Source organism: Poecilia mexicana, unplaced genomic scaffold, assembly GCF_051168715.1.
Source record: "Poecilia mexicana isolate PSO_F unplaced genomic scaffold, ASM5116871v1 scaffold_14, whole genome shotgun sequence".
Taxonomy (NCBI): Eukaryota; Metazoa; Chordata; class Actinopteri; order Cyprinodontiformes; family Poeciliidae; genus Poecilia; species Poecilia mexicana.
In genome coordinates, this window is record NW_028263383.1 from 1,095,598 (window position 1) to 1,112,693 (window position 17,096).

Consider the following 17,096-nt stretch of genomic DNA (forward strand, 5'->3'; position numbering starts at 1 on the left):
GCTGTGTTGCTCTGTGCTCCACAGCCAGGAAAAATGCTACACTCTGGCATGAATGTGTTCAACAAGTCGGTGTGTAAAAGCATATTTTTGACATAAAGGCTGTTGTTTAAAACACCTGCTAAATGATGTTCCCAGTTTTAAAAAGGTAAAAGTTATCTTTCACATATGATTCCGACTGTTGATAGGGAGTCTTTTCAGAGTGGGCTGGTATGATGCCTTGAACAAAAATATTACAGTTTTAGAATATTTATACTTATATATAATATTATATATTTACTCTTATGTACCATACACCTGAGAAAGTCAAAACTTAGACCACTTCTGTCTACCACTAATTTATCTGTGTTCCTTCAATGTTGAAATCAGGTCTAGTGCTCAGTTTTGTACCACAAATCTGTACTTTACTCTCAAAAAGTTGAATTTATCATTTAAAAGAGGGGAAAGTGTTACCTTTTTTTCAGCTAGTTGGTCAGCAGTGTTGAGCAACAGGTTGGGAAACTAATTAGTTGAAATTTGTTTCATCCAATTTCTGGTCAATCCAGCACTTTGACTCATTACAGGGACTTTAAAACACAGTGGGAGTTGTTCCGCTTCATCAGAATAAAACAAGGATAAAGACAGAGGGGCCTGTGTGCCATGTGCAGTATTTACATAATCTCCTTGTAAAATGAGCTATTTTGCCTGTCTATTCAGGTTTTATACGACTACAGAACCACTCAAGCGCAGCTTATAAAGATATAACATTTTAAATTCAGTATTTACTTTTACATAAATTTTAAGCGTGAGAAAAACTTTATGGATTTTCCGCAGCTCTTATTTTCGAGGGGTAAGTTTGTCTTTCAGCGCACAAACTGAGAGGAGCGACCGTCTAAATTCAGGTGGAGAAAGAAAGCAAAGTTAGCGACGCTATTTTCAGCCCGGTGCCATTTACTTGTTTCCCTCGCATTATCTGGCAACCCCGAGCTAACTGCGACAGCGCCAATGGCAGCAAAACAGAACTGTTAGAAGCGAGGAGGATGACAGCAACAAGGTGAGAGGAGATGATGAAGAGGATGAGCGCCGTCTGAAGCCAACCATGGCAGCGAGGTATGTGCGCACTGTGAGGAGAGTCGTGATGTGTTGCTGTTGCTTTGCCGTCGTCTTAATTATTAAATGAATGTCAACTTTATTTCAAGTTACGGGTAGTAATCCGGCTAAATTGTTAGCAGATGCTCAGCAGCTGATGCTAACCAGCTTTAGCATCGAGGCGTTAAAGGTAGCCTATGATTGCCCTAAGTTGGCTAATAGAGGGGACGTTAGCTAAGCAGCGTTGCATAGCTTCGATACCGTTAACTTGAGATACCGGGGATTGCCTGACAGAATAGTAGTAACTCATGTCGACCGTTAATTGGATCAATTTCTAGTCATTTCCCAACAGGTTAACTCGCATTGAGCTGGTAGATGTGTATTGCTGAAACGTTGGCTGTGTTGTTTGAGGTTAGCTCAGTGATATTAGAATGTTTGAATAGCATCGTGTGCTAACCGCAACCCGGGCCTGCGGGTGTCAAAGCGGGGATTTTTGCTTAAATTTAGGCTTTAAGGGAATGTTCTGTACGGAACTCTGAACAGTCGTTCAAAAAGTGGCATAAATATAATTCCTCACCCGCTGTCACGTCGTTTAACTTTCCCCTATTTAGGTTGTCTACACTCAAGATGCTTTTTTTTTTCTCGTGTTGTCGTGTCAACTTGTTGGACTGCATGCACTGTGCAGCATTATTGACCTCAATACTCGGTAAAATGATCCAGGAGAGACTTTGTCAGTGGGTTTAGTGTATGAATAGAGGTAAAAGTCGGTCAACGTTTTCAGAAAACTTATATTTAGGTTCGTCTGTTCTTACAACTTTATGTTTTTGGATATTTTTTAAAGAAGTAAATGTCTAGTGTTTATTTTTTTAGTATTATAAGTGGGTTAAGTTTGCATGATCAAGTTCATGCTAAGAAATACCCAGGGAAATCGAAACTGGTTATTCCTGTTATTCCCCTCTTGTTTCAATCTACAACCAGCAGCATGTTCTCCATTGCACTGTTGTACACTTATGAAGTATGAGATGAAAAATTGGGGACATATTGAGGTATAAATGGAGATAATCTCATCATACCTTTATTTTATTTTCTGTTGGAGTCAAATTTAAAACCACTATCAAAGAACCTGCTGAACTTTTTTTTTATTTTCTGTTGCAGTTTTTAGAATAAAAAAATATATATAACTTCTTCTGTACTTGGAAGAGCAGACCAAATATTGACAAACACTTATGTTTCTATCTTGTGTATTTTCCATAGAAATGGATAGAGCATTTGCAAATTTCTGCTTTGCTAGAGCAATTATCAAGTGTTATAGTAGTCATATCTGGTGTAATAAACTATTTAAACCCCCCAAAAGTTATTCTTTTATGATTGTATTTTTTTCAAAATGATGGCCATTGTACTCTTTTTTTTTTTTTTTTCCAGGTGCTGTTTTGACTTGCTTGTAAGCAGATATTTTCCAGGTTAGGTTATTTATTTGGTGTGTGTGCGTGTGTGTGTGTGTGTGTGTGTGTGTGTGTGTGTGTGTGTATAAACGAGCAGTTTGGTCCATCAGTGAGATTTAGGGGAACAATGCTAAGGTGGCAATCAGCTGTTCCTCCTGACCCAGCAGCAGAAATGTCACTGGTCCAATGAGTCAGATGATGGGAGCATAGTGCCATCATCTGATCAAAGCCAAAACAGTAATGGGATCATAATATTTCGCTTGGCTGCATGCCCTGGAAGAGATTTTTCTTTTGTTGATGCTTCCGAATGAGAAAAATCCACTATCACAAAGACGTTATAGTTTTACATTTTTGTTTATTTAGAAGTGAAAAGCTGTCCTCCTTTTTGTGTTGTGTCCAGGAATGTGGTTGTGCTAATGGACTTTTAAGCAGGTAAACATCTAGCCTATTGCAATATTGACTTTTCCTCTGTGTTTACTGCCACATTATTGTCAAGCTGTTTGTCGCTCTCTTTTCTCACCCTTCACTTTGCTTACAGGCAGTTTTCTGCTCTAGGAAAGCGTTTTCTCGGGACGAGTTGCAGCATTTCTGCATAAAGCAGCAAAAGAACTGAAAGCGAAACTGATCCGAATTGATACAGAAGCCAGAGTGCTGATAATGTGCCGCTTATCTGGAAGTAACTTTAGAAAATTTCCAAGTAATGATTTCAGAATCCGTCGGAGGAAAATCAATCTAGTTCATCTGTACTTGGTGCTGGCGGAAAAAAAGCAAAACAAAAAAAAAACGTCCTCGTTGTCCTGCTCCAACTTGTTGCTATGAAACATGAGATGATGCGTATGCAGAGATGGTCCAGAGGCCTTGCTGAGACGAAGACTGTGAATCCGGAGGTGGAAGGGAGAGGATTTGAAAGAGCTCTGCTACTTTGAACATGCGTCGACACGGTCATAAAATGACTCAAGTGAAAGTAGGCAGTGTGAGCTGTTTCACCGTATCTGCCACCGGTTCTCCAAGTTCCACAGCGAATGGCTCGGCCACCTTCCTCTCAGCTTCCTGTTTAGATATTCAGACCATAGCCTCGTCCTTCACCGCCGTCGTAAAAGTTGCAATCAGATCCCATAAGCCCACTTAGACAGATAAGGACATTAATTTAGCTTTTGACTGCCCCCCTTACCCTCCCAACACCGCTGTGTATTATTTCTTTGAGTGGATGGCATTGTGATAGCACAACATGCATTTACTGCAGTCAAAATATCTTATTTTCAGTGGTCGGATAGAGAATCAGTGTTATCAGCTTTTGTTTTTGCAAAGTTTGCTGCCTCTGGATGTTTTGCGTTTGAACTGTGGAGTAACCGAAAGCGTTCTGCATTTACTGGCTGTATAAAGAGACATGATGAGCTGTGTTTGTGTTAGTCGTGACTGGTAAAAAGGAGTTAGCTGATGACAAGGCTGTGTTGCTAGGCAACGCACATCATGGGCTGTGCCTCTTGAAGCTTGAAGCTCGCTGTACTCTGCAAGACTAGAGGAAAGTGTGTTCCAGTGTGTCTTCTTAATAAAGCACTTCCTATAAAACGCTTGCTTATCAGTATCTGTGTGTTTTTGTTTTTAAATGTTTTTTGATGTATTTAAGCAAAACAGTGCTGCACGGTGTACACTGCAGGCTCCGCCGCAGAACCGCACTGCTTTACCTTAAAAAGCAGCCCGCGCGCTCCCGGTGGAATTCGGCTCAGTTCCGATTGTCTGTCGGAGGGCTGGAGGCGCAGGGATACGCTGCTCAGCCCACACGATTTCAGGTTATTCTAACTCGTGCACTCACTTCATGTGTGACTGGCTCAAACATTGCTTGTGAGACCAGTGAGGCTCTTGTGCTCATGGAGAGCACAAGTTGTTCTGTGGTGCATTAGCACATTTTGTACCAGACCTGTGGGTTTTTCCATTTTAAACAGCAGTCAGCTGAAGAGACAGTAAAACTTTTCTGCTTATTGTTATTTTACATTCTCCAAAAGCTCAACAGGAACATGAGCAAAGTCGTTGCTGTAGTATTTTTGTTGCATTTGGTGGTATATATGAATATATAATTTATATTTGTGCATTGACATTGTAATGTAACATTGGGTTTGAAAGAATAAATGAGATCTTTTTTTTTTCATCGTTTTAATCTGACGCAAAATAAATAGTCTTGATAGTAAACGGCAACTTCATGAAAACATCCATATCGCCAATGCTGACCCTTTGCGTTTTGCTCTTTTACAGGATTACATAGTTAAATTTGTCTGCTGAAAAGGGGAAGAGCATCCATTTCGACCTGCGTAACGAGTCTCAACACCGAGTATGATTCCTTGGCGGCGGCGGAGGTGAGGAAGCATGGCGCGGAAAGCTGAGGCGCCGAGACGGCCGTGATGACAGCATGGTCCATGGTGGAGAAGCTCAAAATGGAAAAACGCCCATGCAGGGAGCAGAACATTGACTCAAGAGAGGCCCATCATGCCACGGACGAGTCCGAGGACGGTAGCAGCTCCGAGAGCGAGTCGGAGGAGCACCAGTGGCGGCGGCAGCCCCACAGGGCTCAGCTGGGCAACAGCAGCTGCAGGAAGAGGGAGCCCCTCGCCGTCACCAAACCCCACCGCCAGCTCTGCCGCTCTCCGTGCCTCGACCGGCCCAGCTTTTCCCAGAGTAGCACCCTGCAAGACTTTCGCGACGACGACTCCGGCGGCGGCAGTGCCGGCGCCGCGTCAGGCCTCAAGCCCGCCAGCGGAAGGGAGTACCAAACCAAGATGGAGTTTGCTTTGAAGCTGGGCTATTCCGGAGACCAGGTGGAGACGGTGCTCAACAAGTTGGGGGCCACGGCGCTCATCAACGACGTTCTCGCCGAGTTGGTCCGCCTCGGGAATAAAGCGGAGCACGAAACTCAACCCTGCAGCGCCGCCGCCCCGTCATCGTCACGGCCCCCCTGTGTGAAAGAAACCGTCAGTCCGGAAGTTTCAGTAGAAGAAGAATCCGTGGATACGTACGATAACCTTAGACCCATCGTCATCGATGGGTCTAATGTGGCGATGAGGTAATGTAGACAATCTGACCGCCATTTATTCTTATAGATGTGATCCCACTTCATTCAGTGTTGCTGTCTTCTTCCAGCCACGGGAACAAGGAGGTTTTCTCTTGTCGCGGTATCCAGCTGGCGGTCGAGTGGTTTCGAGAGAAAGGACACAAAGACATCACTGTGTTTGTCCCCGCCTGGAGGAAGGAGCAGTCGAGACCCGATGCTCTCATCACAGGTATACAACGTTTCTGTAGGCAGCTGCTATTCTTCCACATCACGGAAAACATCCAAACGTTGAGGCCCTTTGATTAGGAGGCGAAATACAACCATTAAAACAAGTTAATCATAAACAGCACCTCACACTTCTTGAACTTCAGACTTGGTTACAGTCCAACCAAACCTCGGTGCTCTGGCATTTTTGGACCAACAGAAAATTTTCAAAATTCTATTGCTGTAAATACATCTGCGAGTGAGTGTGTTCCTCGTTCAGATTTACGTTTAAACTTAAACTGGGCTTTTCTGATACAGTTGATGTAAATCACTGCATTGTAGATCTGGGTTCATGTTTTGCGTCAAGTCTTACTGGAATGTTAAGCCCGGCCCAGGTTAGGTCTTCTGCAGCCATGTTTTCGAATGCAATAATTATTGAATAGTGAATAAAAGTGAGGGGGAAAAAAAACATTCTAAGCGTGAGTTTTGTTGTTTTTCCAACTTAACTGAACTTGATCTCTCAACTATTTATTTTGGGGCCTTAAAGGAAAGGGGCTGAATACAAATTGCCATGACATTTTTAATTGTAATAAACATTGTATAGTCTTTCTTCCACTTTCTTTCCACTTCCATTTTGTGCCTCTTTGTGTTTGTCTAGCATATACAATTCCAATAGATTACATTGAAGTATCACTTTGCAATCTGTCAAAATAAGGAAATATCCATGTGTATAAATACTTTTGCAAGGACTTAAGTTTTTTTATTATTATTATTAAATATTTTCAATAAATTTGTCTTTCAGATCAAGAAATCTTGCGCAAACTGGAGAAAGAGAAGATCCTGGTTTTTACCCCGTCTCGAAGAGTCCAGGGCAGGAGAGTGGTGTGCTACGATGATCGCTTCATACTGAAGCTGGCTTACGATTCTGATGGAATTATTGTGTCAAATGACAACTACAGGGACTTGCAAAACGAGAAGCCAGAGTGGAAAAAATTTATAGAAGAGCGCCTCCTGATGTATTCATTTGTCAATGACAAGTAAGAATTTGGTAGAAGCAACATTAGACTTGTTTCACTGCATGACTGAAGTAATGAATTGTGTTGAATTGGTCTTTGTTAGAATTTATTATTTAATTTAAAAGATGTTTATTGGTGTAAAAGGCATTTCACTTAAATGTGAATGTGGAGCCATCAGTTTATGAACTTAAGCTCAACTTAAACTTTAAATGGCGCAAAAAAACTGAAGGAGGCTTTAAAGCTCTCCAATGTTGCTAAATTGAAACAATTCTGAAAAGTCTGCCATGTAAAAGACTAATTAGAAATCTGTATTTTGTATTTGTACAGATTTTGTTTTTGTCTGCTGTATTTTTTTAATCTAAAACATTTAAGTGTGACAACAAACTAAATGTAAACGAAATCTGTAATGGGAAAATGCATTTCCTCCATGCTGAACTTACAGCCTTAGCTTTCAGGTCACTGGATGGTAATCTTTGGTTATTTGGATATTATGACTTATTTCATGTTGTGGCAAATTTTCCCCATTGAATTAGTTGAAATGATACAATTAATGGTTCTCTTTGTAACAGATTTATGCCACCTGATGATCCGCTGGGAAGACATGGGCCGAGCTTAGAAAACTTCCTCCGCAAGAGGCCTGTGGTTCCAGAGCACAAAAAGCAGCCTTGCCCTTATGGTAAGCTCCTGTTTTAAACCCCCCCATCCTCACATAAGCCTTAAATGTTTAAAGTTGCTGACATGGATCGTTTGTTTTTGTTTTTTATTTTTTAAACCAGGGAAAAAGTGCACGTATGGTCATAAGTGCAAATACTACCATCCGGAGCGTGTGAACCAACCACAGCGATCCGTGGCCGACGAGCTGCGAGCCTTCGCCAAACTGTCCGCGGTAAAAACAATGAGCGAAGGGGCTTTGGCTAAATGTGGTACAGGTCCAGCCGCCGTTAAGGGGGACGTCGGCTCCGAAGCGAAACGCGTGGCGCCTAAACGCCAGTCCGACCCCAGCATCCGCTCGGTGGCCTGCGAACCCGTAGAGGCGCTCTCCGTCGCCCGGAAGTCCGAGACGAATTCAGTGCCTTCCCTCGTGTCTGCTCTCAGCGTGCCCACCATGCAGCCCGCCAAGAGCCACGCAGCCGGGGCGTTAAACACCCGCTCAGCCAGCAGCCCCGTTCCAGGCTCTCTGCAGTTTGCACACAGCTCTCTAGAGCACATGTCCAGCATACAGTACCCCCCCATTTTAGTCACCAACAGCCACGGCGCCTCCGTGACGTACAGCGAACAGTTCCCCAAGTATGACTCGGTCAGCGACCATGGATACTACTCGCTTCACAGCGATTTTTCCAACATGAGCATGAGCAGCATGCACAACGTGGACAGTTTCTGTAGCATGGAGCACGAGCATGTGTACCAGAGAACCCCGAGCCACTGCCCCGAGTCCTGCCTCAGCCACTCCAACAGCGACTCGTTCTCCTCCTACGGGGAGCTGTACCCGAGCTCCGTGGACAGCAGCCTGGAGGAGAGCATCAAGGTGCAGCAGCAGGCTCCGGCGCAGGCGAGGATGCAGGCCTTCTCCCACGGGTTTCGCCACGACGCGCTCACCAGAGTCCAGAGTTATGGACAGGAGGAGCCTAAGCAAGGTCCTCGCAAGCAGTCCGGGGCGCACCTCGCACCTCACATCCAGCATGCCACGGTGGGAGCCCGCTCCTCCTGTCCTGGAGACTACCCGCTCGCCCAGAACGTCCTGCCGCCATTGTCCTCGCAGCCGACGCGGTCTCTAGGAATGACGCGCATGGACAGCATATCGGACTCTCGGCTGTACGACAGCAACCCGATGAGGCAGAGGCGGCCGCCGCTGTGCCGCGAGCAGCATGCGAGCTGGGACCCGCTGCCCTGCGGCAACGAGTCCTATGGATATCACTCGTATCCGCTCAGTAACAGCCTGATGCCGTGTTGCGAGCGGGTGATGGTCCGCAGCATGCCAGACAAAATGGAGCAAATCTGGAACTCGCCGTGGGAGAACCCGTCCGCGGCCGAGCACCAAGAGCGGTACGTCATTCCAGATCACCAGTACCAAACATACAGGAACCTCTGCAACATCTTCCCCGCGTACATCGTCCACTCGGTCATGGAGAAGAACCCTCATTTAACAGATCCACAGCAGCTCGCGGCTGTGATCGTTACAAAACTGAGGTCATGCCACTGAGCAGCATTTAGAGTAAATGAGGAATTTGATCAGAGATTAGGCATTTATTCGCTGTGGCTGCATGTGCAGCTCTCAGGAGCTTCTTATTCTGTCTTGTTGGAAATCGTGTGGATCAGATTACAGGTCTACGAAAAAATGGCATATATTGGGGGTAAAAAAAAAAAAAAAAAAAACTCATGGTAGAAGATGTTTTTTATCTGAAGTGTAGTGTAGCCGATATGAAAAGTGGAACTCTTTTTAAGGAACTCATTCATAACACATTCACACCGCCTGAGCAGGAGCAGCAAAGCTACATTTGTTCAGTGTCACTCAGTTTTAGAGAATATCTAACGGAGTGTTAATACGTTTAATAAGTATTGAATTTTTTTAAACATTCACATAGCATTTCTTATATTTGAATGTACTCATTAAAACAGACTCGGTAGCTATGTGGTGATATGCCTTAACCGTTGCCAAATTATGTCCCACTACAACCAGAAACTTCAGTGTGTTTATTGAAGAGTTATGTGATATGCAAAGGTTTTTAGTCTCTTTTAATCTAATAACCCTAAATAAAGTTCAGTGCAACCTGTTGCCTTCAGACGTGTCAAAAAGGTCTAAAAGCAGTCCCCTGAACACACCATCTCCATGGTGACAGCATCATTTTCTTCAGAGGGAGAAGGGAAGGTGGATGAATCTAATGATGGTGCAGTCCTTCAAGAAAACGGGTTAGAAGCTGTAAAAAAGCAATACTTGGATAGAGGGACAGCAATCTAAACATCCAGCCAAAACTGCAATGGTAGGATTTATATCAAAGCATATTCTTGTGTTAGAAAAGGTCCAGTCAAAGTCCAGATCTGAATTCCATTAAAATTGTGTGGCATAACTTGCTGTTCATATCTGAGCAAACTTGAGATAGTTTAATAAAAAATAAGCAAAATTTTAACAGAGACTTATCGCTAGAATTCCAGTAAAAGATGCTTCTGTTCACTAAGGGGGCTGAATAAGTATGCACACCACAGTATTCACATTTTTATTTGCAAATAAATTTGCTTTTACATAACCTTGTGTTGGCATGTAACTTCTTAACAACAAAATGAAAAGTCTTGAGAAACAATTTGTCAAATTTCCACAGCTCTCAAAATACAGCAACAAGTTGAACACATTCCTTTCCTTTCTTTTCGTCAGTACACAGCTACATTAAAGCTGCTGCTTTTGTAGAAATGGTGAAGTTAGTTGTACTCGCCAAAGATACTCTGTTTTCATGGCAGTGCCATGTTATCCTCTGATGTACTTCTGAGGCATTTTAAGCTGCTAAAGGTGACACAGCTCAGTCGCTGCATCTCTTTCCTGAACTTTGCTACCTTAGCTACAGCTTCCTCTCTAATTGGCCTGGCGTTGTCTCTTCTGCTTACGCTGCTAACAGGGCTAAATGAAGGATTGCTTGTTTAGCTCGCTGACTGAAAATGGCCTCGAAGGTAACAAAAACCAAATTGTGACTAAGCGTTGCAGAAACGTCCGTACGTATCAAGGCTTATTGTGTGTGCAAAAGAAACCAGCATTTTTAGAAGTATTAAACTCCCTCTAATAGTTAGGTTTAATAATAATTGAAATGCTCTCGCTATATATTGTTATTTTATGAATTGGCTTGCTAGTTTAACCCTAAACCTGCTGGTCACATGGCAACAATTTGCTCGGCAATGAATCTCGTCAAGGACACATCTGTGTTTGTCCACATGTAGCTTTCCTGAAGACGCTGCTCAGGCCCTGTGAACGCGTTTTGTTTCTGGTGCAGTGGAACTATAAATAGTCTTGCGTTGCAATGCCTCTGCTGTACATAGTAGTTGTGATATATAAATATATATACATATATTTTTGTGCATTTATTTTCAAATGAAGTAAGAGGGAGGTAGGTAGATACCTCACAGCATGACCTATGACTTTATGGCCTTATATCTGAATGACCTCACGCTTTAGTCATTGTCTGATTGGTTCAAGTGGACGTTGTCATTAAAGCCTCCTAATTTTCAAATGTAAAGCACTATCACAATATCTAAAGAGATATATTTTCTCAAAAAAGCTACTATTTTGGTAGGATTTGACTGTGCACAAAGCAAGCCAAACAGAGATTTGACTTGTAGATGCGTGCACATATTTATGTACATATGATCTCACGAAAGCCATTATTTTAAAGTTACTTATCAGCTGCTAGGAAATGCCAAAAAAATAAACAGAATTTCTATAGTGGTACGAACTAGCATTATTGGAATTTGTTTCTTAGGGTCAATTGGAGTATAATCAAAAATAGTTCTGTATTTAGGATTTCAAAGTTCCTTTCCTGACCTTATTATATGCAGCATTCAGGATTTGACTAGGAATAAATCTGTCGAATCGCTTGTGCTGGTTGTTTTCAGTGTAAAAGTCATCACTAAATGTTTGTTCAAACTAGCAGAAGTTCTGTCAACTTCAAGTTTTCTGTGAAGCTGTTGGGTTTTCAGGAGCAGGTTAAGTTTCACACTTTTTACACTCACTCGGTTGTTCCAGGTAGGAAGGCACCAGTGTGAGAAATGCAGTGAGACCCCAGTTTCACCACAAATGCGTAGAACATGCCACAATTAAAATAAGTGTATTTCCGGATTTAATTGGGCAACGTACTCTTTCAGTTTTCACACCGTGATAGAAAATACTTTCAAACAGGCAAATTTGTCTTTGTTGTAAGCCAAGGAAAATCAAGTAGCCTTCTTTCAGCCAGCTGACAAGCAGAACGCGACGGCGAGTGACGGGGGTTCCTATTTTCCAGGTCTGGATTAGTACGAAAAAAAACCCCCAGGAAAAATTATTTGTATTTCTGTACTCTATTTATCTATCTCATTTTTAAATATTGTATGCTCCCTTCCGATCCTTCTGTGTATCTGTTCTTCCATTTTTCAATGTTTCTTTCCTCCCTTTCTTATTGTTTTTGTCTTTTTTTTTCTCTCCACCAGTAGTTCCTTACTCTACATTCCTTCTTTCAATCCTTCCTTGTATTCTTTCTTGTCTCCTTCTTTTCTTCATTTTTTTCCTCCATCCCTCTCCCGCTCCCTCCCTCCCATTTTTTTCCAGTTTTCACGTTTAAAGCCTTTCCCAACTGTAGAAATAAATGCTCCAGTGAACTCTAGTCTTTTTCAATGTAAACTGTAAGCTCAGTTTGAAAGAAGATCTCAGTGGTTATGAAACCGTAACGGTTTTAAACCTTGATGTGTCGCTTGAGGTAGTGGGACGGTGTTTCTCTGACGAAGTCCGGGCTCAAAAAGTATACAGTGGAAAGTAAAGCGTTTATGGTGGAAAACTTATGTGTCCGCAGTTTATAGGGGCAGCCAATCACTCACACTCTAACAATAAACGCTCCTGAGGATTTGCAGATGACTTGTAACATTTTCCCTCCTAGACGTGGTTGAGTTTACGTTTTAGAAGCCGACGACACTATCTAGTTTCAGTAGGTATCAAATTTTAGATAGGATAAAAACATGGCTAATTGTATGCAAACTGATGTAAGTTAAGAATCTATGCTTTGTGAAAACCAATAATATAATGTGGCTTATTATGGTCTATGTAATGAATTCATGCCTTAAGCTCATCTTTTAACCAACCTGGCTTGCTATGTGCATGTCAGTGTGTTCAGTCTTTGAGAAGGGAGTTTTTCTCGCGGCGGTAAACGGCGTCCTCCACATTTGTTGGAAAACCCCTTAAAAGATATTAATATTTTTGCAGTAACAGAATCTCAGACTGAAAATGTTGTACCAATAGATTAGGGAGCTTTTGAGATTTGTGACTTGGGTCTGGTTTTACATTTTAGTTGTTCCTCTGAAAAGTCTGAAAGTCCAGAACAAGCTGCTGCTTTGTGGCTCAACTTTTTAAAGTAGGCTTTAAAGAGTATATTTTATTTTTTTTAAATCAGCAGAGGTAGGTAAGTAGCTGTTTTTTGTGGAATGACATGTTCTCTTGTGTTTCCAATTTTGGTGAACGGCTAACCGAAACTGGCTTCTGTGTCATGTCACTTTTTTTTTTTTAACCCTAGTGGAACATAGACAGATAGTACTTTAAATTAACTTTTGGATTACAACATTTTTTTTTTAGTTTGAGATTATTTTGCTGCTATAAAAGATGAATTAATTTTAAGGCAGAGGGTTGCTGGAAATGCAGTAGATATTTGTTCAAACCTGCCACACTGAAGCAGTGTCAGCCATCACAGTTTAACATTTGCATCTGATTTTATGACGTTGCATTTTCCAGATGTAACGAGGCTGTAAAAGCTGTAATTATCGTCACATCTTGTAGACTACGTCTTCAAAACTGTAAGCAAAAGGGTTTTCTTATAAGCCAATAAAGCAAATTTAGAGGCAGAACTTCCTGTAGGGCTTTTAGTGGCAGGCTTGACTGCTGGAATACACACGTGTGTACAGTAACACATTTCACATGCATACATGCAGCCAGAGTAGAAGTAGTATGGAAGGCTGTGCGTTGCAGCACATTGCTCTCAGGATGCTTTCAAATTTTCCATTTAAAGTCTATTTATGCCAGAAACCATTGGTTACCATCCACAGTGTGTTCTGATCTAGCAGTGGTTTATTTTGTGAAAAATCCTACATGTAATATGTAGTAAAACCCAAAAGTTAGCTATGTACAGTTCAATATAGCAATGGCATTGCAAAACTTTGTACTTTTCTGTATATTCTCTTTATGCACCTTAAGATCCTGAACAGCGAGCTATAGGGTTGAGCTTTCACGCTGTGCAACTTCAGTGGGATTATTTAGTTGTTTATGTGAGGCAGAAACACAAAATGTGAAGTAAAGTGGCGAGGTTCGGACCAGAAATCTTGTCAGCATTCAGCAGGTCCCCATCTCCTTATTTTAATGAGCACCTGCCTCCGCTGTGCTGCCCCCTTCAGGACAAACCGTGAAACAGGCAGCTACAGAAGTCAGTGAAGTTGCACCGTGAAAGCCAAACCGCATAGCAGGGCCGCACTTTGCCTGCTTTTAAAGGGAAATACCACTAATTTTTCTGGATTCAAGAAGGTCATATATTATTGCTATGTTCTTTAATATGAGAAATCCCCAGTCGGTTAGAAAAACAGCATTGTGGTGGTATTACTCGTTAACAGCGCCAACTGTGTGAGCCTCTCGGTGGTGCTTTAAAATATGGATTTATTTTTAATGTTTTGGGTACAACCGTGGTATATGAGCAGACATAGCGCATAAAGAGAAGAAAAAAAAAATGTTGAATGTGTTCTGCCCAAACGACGTTTTTGGGCTTTGCTGACTTTGTTTTTTTCATGAAAAAAGACGAGGCCACTTGAGGCCGTCTGTCTGTTCATGAGAAGGTGAAACAAACTGCCTAAATGTTTCTACATGTGAAACAATCAGATTGCAAGGCTGCTGTCAAGGTTGTTTCTGGCATTTGGCTAAAGGTTTGCGTGCCATCCTTTTCCCCCTGGAGATTACTGGATTATCTGGGGAAAAAAAGTGAATCTGAAACCCAGGAAACTTGTATTAAAATGAAGATTAAAAAAAGTAATGCTGTCGTCTAATCTGAAAACTGGAACAGTCTTTTGCCCAGATGAACTCGGAGTAATTACCAAACGTGTGTTAAGGTGAGCTTAGTGATATTAGCCACAAAAAATGTACTTGATTGTAAAGTGTCTGGTATATTTAGCATGAACAGAAAGATCACACGTCCCTTGCAAGTAAAAATTTCATGAAGTCAGCGGTGTAGCTTTAGTTGTGCATGTGGATAATTCAAATGAAGATCAAATTCTATGTGAAAAAGTTTCTTTTTTCCTTTTTTAAGTGATTTTTCTCCACTTATTTTGCACTTTGCAATTTAAAACCCTGAGCTAAATTACTTCATTTTTGTCCGTAGATAAGAAAAATCCAGACATACATAAGATTTTGAAAATTTTCTCCAAAAGTAATATTTGTGTTCTAAAACCAGATTCACCTCCTAACCTTGACTTATGCTAAACGAAGCACTGAAACTCCTTTTTAAAAGCAAAATAAAGACATTGCAATGCATGGATTAAATCAAAAACGAGTAATTTTACCTGATCAATGATTTACCATTCAGAAAATGACATAGTAATTATAAAATATTTTGAATATATGGAGATAATCATGGTAATTCTGTCATTTTGTTCAAAGAGCCTGGACTTTGTTTTACTAGTACTAGATTAGACTCAATAAGTAAGACCTCGGATAAAACAGAAATGTGCTCATCATTACTATTTTATTTTTGAAGTACTATAAAAAAAAAACTACTGAAAGTCTGGAAATTTGAGTCAAAAGTACATCTTTTGCGATGAGAATATTCACAGGCGGATTCCAGAGATTTCTGGGCAATGGACTGCTCCCACAGCTGAAGAAAACCTCTCTCTGTTGCTGAAAAAAATACTTCCAGTGTTCCTGCTGCAGAGGTTCGAACTCTAAGGCACCATTGGTGACGTTGCACCCCTTCCTTCTGGTTTCAATGTGCCGCAAACAGCTAAGCCACAAATGTCTAGAATTGACTTTTGCTTGTTGATACAAATTGTATCTATACCTTGAATGTAATAAAATATGAAATGTATAATATGAAAATAGTTTTATTTAAATGAATGGGAGAGGGGGGTAATAATGCCATAATGTCTGTGACACTATGTGTCACTGGGAGTAGCCCACTGGTATGTACTAAATCTTACTGGGTACAGTAGTTACTTTGCAGGGACGTTTATGTGCCACTTAAAAGTGCACAGATTCCCTGTGTACAGCAGTAAGCATCGTGTCCTCTCTGTAGATAGTTACACGTGTGTGTGTGTGTATATAGAGAAATGTAACACCTGGGTTATTCATATACTTCTTCAGATAATTTGTGCGTTGCAACCCATGCATCTTCTTCTGAATGAACGTTTTAATGAGAATCTTAAGTATTTTTGGATATATTTTGCCTAATGAAACATGCCAAAGTTATTCTTCGGTGGCTTCGTCAAACATAGTCTCATGGTTTTTAGCGCACATGCTGTCGATGAACAACTTGTGTGTTTACACGGACACAGGACGGTGAATACACACAGGAAGTTAGGAGTAGCCTGGCGAAAAACACAAATCCGGTTTTAGCCTGGTGGTTGAAGGACTAATTCAGAATTTTCCAGGTCCAACCGAGATTTGTTTAATATTCGCTACTCCGACGCTCTTAAGTTGGTGTTTATTGAAATGTTTGACAGTTGATTTAATGAGCAACTCTTAATATTCACAAAGCACAGGCGTGTTGAGTTGTGATTTGTTTGACTATTTAATTATTCACAGTGTAATTTAGTAATTTCTGCATCCGAGGCCTGTTTTATTGAGGACTTTAAGGATGATATTGTCAGTTTCATTAAGTTCTGATTGAGTTGTGGGAACAGAGCGAAACCAAAGTGACTCCAGATGTGACGACATATCTGTTGAAAAATGGTTCAAAAGCGTCGTGCAGTTTCGCGCAACCGTTCAGAATTGCTGGTGTACAAAATGCCACGGCGAGGCGTACACACACACAGACACACACCTAACTCGACTGTACATAAACAGAATTCAGTGTAATACTCAGGTTTAGTCACACAAACTTTATAAATCACAGACTTTGTTGTTTTCTGATGTGGAGAAATGCAGTGGTCACCTCCGTGGAGTAAATGTAGGTTTCTTGTTTGAGTAGACGGTGTGTCTACGGTGTAAAAAGAATACAAAATAAAACGACAAAAAAAGGGAAATGTACAGCAAGTTTTGTGTTGTGATGATCAGCAGTATTGTAATCCACACTGACTGGAATAAGCATTGATTTTATAGATCAAAATGAACAAAAATACTAGAGTATTTGAGTCTGTGGGCTCAAACAAAATGTAAGTCTTAATGACAAACTGTGTTTCTCCATAAATAAAGCAAACCTCTGTTCAACCATTGTTTGGTCTTTTTTTTAACTTTTGACTAATGGCAGGATGTTGAGGACGAGTAGTCACGCACACACACACACATATATATATATATATATATATATATATATATATATAAATATATAAATGAAGGCTCTTAGAGTCCCTATTGATGTTGTATAGAGTTATACAGCATCAATAGGACTCTAAGAGCCTTCATTGCAAACTCAA

The 17,096-nt window shown here is 41.2% G+C and overlaps 1 protein-coding gene across 1 annotated transcript; it reads left to right on the forward strand.

The window, feature by feature from the left end:
* Window positions 1-587: 587 nt before the first annotated feature.
* On the forward strand, window positions 588-16,890 carry zc3h12b (zinc finger CCCH-type containing 12B). The gene is made up of 6 exons (XM_014971258.2): window positions 588-1,086; window positions 4,758-5,562; window positions 5,640-5,779; window positions 6,557-6,791; window positions 7,340-7,446; window positions 7,547-16,890. The coding sequence occupies exons 2-6, from the start codon at window positions 4,904-4,906 to the stop codon at window positions 8,968-8,970; spliced, it is 2,565 nt and encodes an 854-aa protein (XP_014826744.2). The 5' UTR covers window positions 588-1,086; window positions 4,758-4,903; the 3' UTR covers window positions 8,971-16,890.
* The last annotated feature ends 206 nt before the right edge of the window (window positions 16,891-17,096 follow it).

What these genes read in the sequence shown, in the direction of transcription:
- zc3h12b (XM_014971258.2), top strand. Translation starts at nt 4,904, where the DNA reads ATGACAGCATGGTCCATGGTGGAGAAGCTCAAAATGGAAAAACGCCCA. An exon ending in GGGTCTAATGTGGCGATGAG is followed by an intron (nt 5,563 to 5,639) that starts GTAATGTAGACA and finishes GTCTTCTTCCAG; the next exon opens with CCACGGGAACAAGGAGGTTT. An exon ending in ACCCGATGCTCTCATCACAG is followed by an intron (nt 5,780 to 6,556) that starts GTATACAACGTT and finishes TTTGTCTTTCAG; the next exon opens with ATCAAGAAATCTTGCGCAAA.